Genomic DNA, 7,387 nt, shown 5'->3' with positions numbered 1-7,387 from the left:
GGAGTGGGGGCAGGGGTGGGGGACCAGAACACGGGAGGCATGTGATTCAGACAAAGCTCGTTACTTACACTGGCGTTGGGGTGAGTTCTCTGACAACTTTGCTCATTTTCCCTCTGGTTGATGATGTTTGCTCCGTGGCATGGTGCAGTGTGGTCACGGGGACATTTGGGGGTGGAAGTGTTAGAAGCAGAGCTGAGACTTAACGTTCCAGTGCTGATCTGAGTATATTCCTAAGTGTCTGTTACCTGTCTGTGTGCCCAAGCCTTCACACGTCACAATTTGAAGGAAAGTTTTATTGATCAGGAAGGTGCCAACTGAGAAGATGGGAGACAACCTCAAATCCATCTTAAGGAAGTACAAAATTCAGGCTTTTTATGTGAAGGGAAGGGGAGGAGGGAGGAAGGGTCCAAGGAAGACTGCTCCCTCTGTTGACCCTGTTGATGTGAGTCTTGTCTGCTAGAGGTTCCTGCAGATCTTTGGTAACCAGTATGTGCTCCCGCGTCCGGGAGAGGCACTCCCTGGTCAGGGGCAAGCAGAACTCGAAGGATTCGCCGTCTCTGTGAGAAGGCATTGGCCTGCAGGCTCTGGGAACAGCGGGTTGGACAGGGCGAGTCAGAGGCCCAGCACTTCTCTCTGTCACATGTTTGATTTTTATTTTTTTTCTGTAAAAGTTTGCGTATGTTCTGCATCATAAGCAAGGACATTTTCTCATTCCAGGGCTTCCTACAAATTGACAGTTGCTTTAGACTAGAGAAGTATGTTCCCATTAAAAATTGTTCTCGTTTTTCACAAAATAATAACCCAGTGGGTGCACACACACAATTTGATATCAGTTTACGTGGAATTTTAGGTGAAAGGGGCGGGGGGGGGGTAGGTCACAAACTTCCTTTATCACATTTTTAAGCTCTTGATTTGAATCTTACTGAGTTCGTGTTGTTTTTATAAAAGGTGGAGATGAAGAAGAAAATGATGAGCCGCCCAAAGTAGTAGTTACTGAGGTCAAAGAAGAAGATGCTTTTTACTCCAAAAAGTAAGTAAGAGTCGGAGCCGAGGAATCCACTTGGTGAAGGTTTTCAGAGACGTGAACGGAGGCTTCTGACATTGTCCCAGAATTTACTGTGCCAGCCTGTGCCCCCTCCTTGAACTGGAGCGAGGAAGAATTCTCGGCCCATTTATTTAAAACAAACAGGTTCTAGACATTTTCTCTGGGCACAGCCTTCTCTCCCGCCGATCCAGCCCTTCTGCTTCAACTTCAAAGTGCTGTGGAGAGGGCCTTCTCTTTGCCATTCCTGCCCCTCTGGGCTACTTCCTCTCCCCTTTCTCTCCTCCCTGCCCCTCCCCTCCTCCATCCCCCACCAGGAAGTCACAGGCACTGACTGGGGTTCAGTGCTACTTCTGCTCTCTGATCCGTCCTGGAGACATGCTGGCCTTCATGGATTCTCTCGCAGGTCTGCCCAGCCCCTTCCATGAAGGCTGTGTGAACACTGTCTTCCCTGCTGTCGGGGCTGCTTTGTTTTTATATTTATTGGGGTGACATTGGTTAATAGAATTATAGAAGTGTCAGTGAAACTGTGACACATCGTCTGTGAATTGCACCGTGTTCACCACCCAGTCACACGCCTCCATCAGCGCATATTCAACCTGCTTTTGCTTTGACATGAAAGCTGCAGCTTTTAGAAGAAAGCAGAAGGGGGTTTTGAGTTAACTCTCAACGAAATGAAATTAGTACTTTTAAGAGATATTTACTGAAAAATATTTTTGCCATTTTAGAAGCTTCCCTAGAGGTATTTTTCTAATAGAAAAAGTTCAGTCTAATGAGTCAGCATTTTCATAACAAAAAATCACCATGTCCTCTGAGATTCCCACCTGAGAACTGTTAAAAGAGGCGGCAATTCCTTTTGCCTGTTTTTGAGATTAACTTACACAGATGACCGAAAGGCGTCGGCAGTTTCCCTGATCTGAGGAATCAGAGGGGCAGGGTCTGGTCGGGTATTGATGACCCAAGGCGCCGCGTGACGCTGACTTCTAGGAGATGTTTTACTGCATTGTCAATAGTGAGGGAGAGAAAAAATTGTTGGAGTCCCGAATTCAGAAATAAGAAAGGAAAAAAGGGGAGGGCTGTGGGCAGTGTTTCTTCTGTTTTGCTGCTGTTTTCTTTTTTTAAGTTAATCCTCACCTGAGGATATTTTTCCATTGATTTTTAGAGAGAATAGAAGGGAGGGGGAGAGACAGAGAGAGAAACATCAATGTGAGAGAGAGACATAGATTAGTTGCCTCCCACGCTCACCCTGACCAGGGCTGGGGATCAAGCCTGCAACCTGGGACCCTTCAGTCCGTGGGCTGATGCTCTATCCACTGAGCCAAACCAGCCAGGGCTTTTCTCTATTTGTTCTTGTCCTTGGAAGACCAGATGGCCGTGATTTTGATTGTCTTGAGAAAGGGTAGTTTCAGAAAGTTATGTAATAATTTGGAAAAATAGTGGGAAGGGCTCTCGAATATCTAACCAGGCGTTCCTGTTCTGGCTCGTGCCCAGACCCAGTCGGGGTCCACAAAAGATGGGTCTTGAAGCTTCCTCTGCTCATTCAATAGAGATTTTCCACACAAGTATGAATAGCGGTTGTTAGACTTGATTTGTCATTATTCGTCTGACTGTACCTATTGTTTTTCTCTGTAGGTGTAAACTTTTTTATAAGAAAGACAACGAATTTAAAGAGAAGGGTGTAGGCACTCTGCATTTAAAACCTACAGCGAATCAGAAGACACAGCTGTTGGTGCGGGCAGACACCAACTTAGGTGGGTGCCCTTTCTCCCAGGCGGCACCGCACCGGCACCGTCCCGTGGCCCCGTGGAGAAGCCCTTCACTTGCTCCGCTCAGTCTTTGGGATTTTCAAGTCCCTTGATGTGGGATTGGGAGCAGAGGAGACCGTTCAGGCCAGATTCATCCTGGACTTAGCGGTTCTTGCGGATTGATTTGAGTCCTGGGGGATAGTGTGTAAGAACATGCACTGCTAAAAGCTATAGCACAGCGGTTCTCAACCTGTGGGTCGCGACCCCTTTGTGGGTCGGATGACCCTTTCACAGAGGTCGCCTAAGACCATCGGAAAACACATATATAATTACATATTGTTTTTGTGATTAATCACTATGCTTTAATTATGTTCAATTTGTAACAATGAAAGTACACCCTGCATATCAGATACTTACAGATGATCCATAACAGAAGCAAAATTGCAGTTATGAAGTAGCAACGAAACTAGTTTTATGGTTGGGGGTCACCAAACATGAGGAACTGTATTAAAGCGCCGCAGCGTTAGGAAGGTTGAGAACCACTGCTAGAGCAAGACATTAACAAAATGGTCTGTGTGCTCCTTTGTGTTAGAGACGTGACTAAGAAGCTGGAGGTGAATTGGATGGATTAATGATAGACACACAAGGGGAATCAATCATTTAAAGGAATCCTCTTATGTAGCAAATAATCATAATGCACTCCCCTTAGCCCACCCTCCCGCTGGGCCCTTAGAACAGTCCATGGAAAAGGGCGTTTTGGAGGGGCCTGCGGTCTAAGAGGCCTCCGCCAGCCTTTCTCTTCCTGTGAGCCGGGCTGTGGGTCGGGACTGGCAGTGCTCCACTCCCCAGGGAGCCGGCCCCGGGGACGCGTTTCTTCACTGACCGCCGTCTGTTCCGATGACTTAGTGAACTCGGGGCAGGCAGTGTGCCCGTCCTTCAGTGCGACAGTGGCCGGCCCGGCGGGATGGCCGCACGGCGGAGGGCGGGGGAGGCGGCTGCTCCACAGTCAGGCAGAGCCAGTCCTGCCGGGGCCTCGGGGGCCTCTCGAGACACCATGCTGGCCTCGGTCAGGACCGCCCGTTTCTGTGACATTCCCGTGGCCCCGTTTCAGTCCATGGGGTGCAAGGGGCTGCATGTTTCATGTTCATGGGGCTGCAGTTTGTATGATTTGTATCATTTTGTTTCCTTAAATGCAGGCAACATATTACTGAACGTCCTGATCGCACCCAACATGCCGTGCACCCGGACCGGGAAGAACAACGTGCTCATCGTCTGCGTGCCCAACCCCCCGGTGGACGAGAAGAACGCCGCCGCCCCCGTGACCATGCTGATCCGGGTCAAAACCAGCGAGGACGCGGACGAGCTGCACCAAGTCCTCCTGGGGAAGAAGGACGCCTAGCCCCGCCCCCCTTAGTCAGGTTGCTTCTTCCGTTGACGTTCTGAGAACTTTTAGATAACTTACAGCCTTGAGAGCAAGATTAATATGGCCAATAAACCTTTAATGTTTAGTGTTAAGAACTGTCTAATGTGTAAACTACATTTGAAAGAAATTTCGGTATTTTTAATGTTCATTTATTAAATTAACCACAAGTGATTTCTTAATGGACTGAAATCAGGGTAGCGATCGGAGTTCCCAAAGCTTTTCCCACCCGTGGGTTTGGGCGAGGCTCCCGAGGGCGGGTGTCCAGAGGAGCCTGGCCCTACCCTCCCGCCCACTGGGCGAGGCTGGGCCGTGGGGACAGCGCCCCTCCCAGGTGAAGCGCTGCCCTGCTGGCGGGGGTGTGCTTGTGTTAAGTGTTCTTCTAAAGCTGCAGCCGGGCCGCTCAGCAGACGTGGCCTTGCCCCTGCAGGCTGCTGGGCAGGACCCAGAACTGCTTTTCTTTTTACAGGAAACAAGGACTCGTTCTTTAGTTGTGGAGTGTGATTCATGAGGTGCTGTTACTTCTGTGTCCCCTCATGACACATGGTTAAGGGGGGTTGCCAGGGATGAGATTTAAAAGCACAAATTTGGTCGCTTATACTTTGAAAATCATCCTACAGCAGAAAGTGAACATGCTTGTACCACGGGAGCCCTGTGGGTCTACAACTACCTGCTGCTTAAGCCCTAGGAGCTTTTATTAGGCACGAACCTTGTGAATCCACCAGGAAAGGGAGGGGAAAGCGTGTGTGTAAATGTTGCCTTTACCTTGGACGCCGGGATATTCCATATTCCCATCAAGTTCCAGTTCCTTTCTGAGTGAGGTTGTTCAGGGTGCCCCCGGGGAGGGCAGTGCCGTTGGCACAGGCGTGCTGCGCTGCTTCCCCACGGCTGTCGGGCAGCTCACACCAGCTTCCCTCAGACAGCACGTGAGAGACGGGCTTTGGAGGTTGACATGCCGGTGTTGCTGACTGGTTAGCGCCGGCATCAGGCGAACTTGTTTAAGGCTCGATTGGTGCCTGAGGGCTCACGCTGTATGTTCTGACCTTCAGCACATCTTCTGACTTAGAAAAGAGGAGTCAAATAATTGTAGATAGTGTAGTTGTTGTTTTTTTTTAAAAAGCTACAATTTTTAGATGTAAAGGGGGTGGGGAAACATGATCAAATACAATAAATATTGGAGGCCAGGTGGCTGGACCAATGTTTGCCATGAGATTCCTGCACTGCTCTGTTCGTTAACGGCACGGGCGCGCGGCCGGGGTGACGGTGAACGCGCAGACAGGCGTGCTTGCTGGGATGGGTGTGGGCCAGCTCGTCCCCTGCGACCTAGGCAGCAGCAACAGTGGTTTTTGCATTTACTGCTGAGAATTGAGATTATTCATGTGCTCTGGCTACAGATGATTGATAATAAACAAGCTGTTTATTACTGATGCTGTTAGAGTGGCCCTGCCCCTGCCCCGGGCACATAGGTTCTCTGGGTATCCAGCTGTCAGGACGAGGAAGTACAGCCCCGCCCGGAGCAGCGGAGTCAGCAGGGAACAGGTGGTCATGGTGCACCGTTGTTAGCTTCTTTTTATTTAAGTTTGGATCATATTTTTAATTGTCGTTAGCTGGTGTGTGACTGGCGAGATGCGCAGCAGCAGGGGCGCGGGGACTCCTGAGAAGGTGGTTCGCTTACGTCTTTCAAACCAGTGGTGGCTGAGTGTGCTTCTCCTGACATTCCCGGCAAATTCTTGCTGCTAAGACGCACTGGTACAGTGAGAATTACAGGGGAAATGTGATGTGTGTGCCATAACTCAAAATGTGATATTTTCTTACAATTCTTACGCTTCAGGAACTTGTTGGTCTCCACTTTAAATAGGTGCTGGGTACCGGCGCCTGGGAACATGGGATTTCACTGTACCCCGACCTCCTTGCCTGTGGCCTGGGGAGGCCGGCCTTCCCTCCCCTTGCGGGACAGCTACACCCTCCCCGTGCGGTCATGCTCATCTTCAACAAAGTGTTAGAAATGAGTCTTGAAAATGTTTAAATGTGGACTGAAATGTTCATTTTTGGTTTAAGAACCTATAAAGTGTATTATGTGTGTGGCCTACAGTTAGTGTGTATCTTTCATTCTGAATCAGGTATTGTTGCATCTTGACAAATACTGAGCATCCCAGCGGCCTTTTCCACACTCATGTGTCCTTCTCAACCTTTTGAGCCTCCCCAGTAGGCGAAACACTGCTGTGGGCTCCTTCTGTTAGACTTACAGACGGGAAGATGTGTCCAGGTGTTTTTTAATTTCAGAGAGGAAGGGAGAGGGAGAGAGATAGGAACATCAGTAATAGAAAATTATTATCAAGCCCAAAACCCAGGCACATGCCCTGACCAGCAAAAATACTGTGATCTCTTGGTTCATGGGTCCACACGCAACCACTGAGCCACACCGGCCGGGAGCATCCAGGCTTTAAAGAAGTTTAGGTTGTGTTTCCTGGGAAGAACCGGTCCGACTGTTTAGGAGCTGGTTTTCTTTAACAGGATGGCCGTTTTACAACTTTACTCCAGATCCTACTTTTGACACGCTGCATGCCAGAATGCCTACCTACTATCGCATCTTGCTCTTAGTTCAGACCAGTGCTCACTGAGAAAGATGGGGGTGTGTTTGGGGGCATCTGTCGGTCATTCTGGAACAGCCCACATGCAAGCACAGTGCACTCGAGGCTTCGTACACCAAGCGGCTCCCAGCCCCCGTGTCCATTCTCCTTCTGAAAGTGAGAAATGGACAAGCTTTCGAGGAGAAACGGGGTTGTCCTGTGCTGCCTGCAGGGACAGGGAGCCTCTTGGCAAACTGGTCTCAGCCCCGCGCTGAGCACAAGGCGCTGGGAAGTACTTGGCCTTGGACGGGGGACTCTCCCAGACCAATTGTAACGGAGATGAAAGCTTCCTTCCTAGCAATCAGGTGGACACATTGTTTGCTTTCTATTTTAAGTAGGAAACATATTAAAATACTTGAATTGTCGGCCCATGTAATCCGTTTGTGTTAGTTTTTGAATGATCCCATTGAGGACTTGTAATAATCCATGAAATGTGAATAAATGGAGAGGAAACAACATCCGTGTTTGGCATTCCATGTTCCTTTTCGACGCACCTGGCACTAATACAGGGCACGGGAGCAGAGGGGTCTGCAGCGCGGGGAGGGGAAAG

At 49.4% G+C, this 7,387-nt stretch overlaps 1 protein-coding gene across 2 annotated transcripts in view; it reads left to right on the top strand.

Moving 5' to 3' along the window:
* NUP50 (nucleoporin 50kDa) overlaps positions 1-5,316 on the top strand; it is a 13,311-nt gene extending 7,995 nt beyond the window's left edge. For both annotated transcript variants that reach the window (XM_015570754.1, XM_006774164.2), the window contains 3 exons: positions 949-1,030; positions 2,675-2,793; positions 3,984-5,316. In XM_015570754.1, coding sequence (XP_015426240.1) covers positions 949-1,030; positions 2,675-2,793; positions 3,984-4,186 — 404 coding nt within the window. In that variant the 3' untranslated portion in view covers positions 4,187-5,316. The remainder of the gene's footprint in view (positions 1-948; positions 1,031-2,674; positions 2,794-3,983) is intronic.
* The last annotated feature ends 2,071 nt before the right edge of the window (positions 5,317-7,387 follow it).

This window comes from Myotis davidii, unplaced genomic scaffold (genome assembly GCF_000327345.1).
Source record: "Myotis davidii unplaced genomic scaffold, ASM32734v1 scaffold67, whole genome shotgun sequence".
NCBI lineage: Eukaryota > Metazoa > Chordata > Mammalia > Chiroptera > Vespertilionidae > Myotis > Myotis davidii.
Note: the sequence above shows the minus strand (reverse complement) of the source record. Positions and strands in the feature narration are given on the sequence as shown.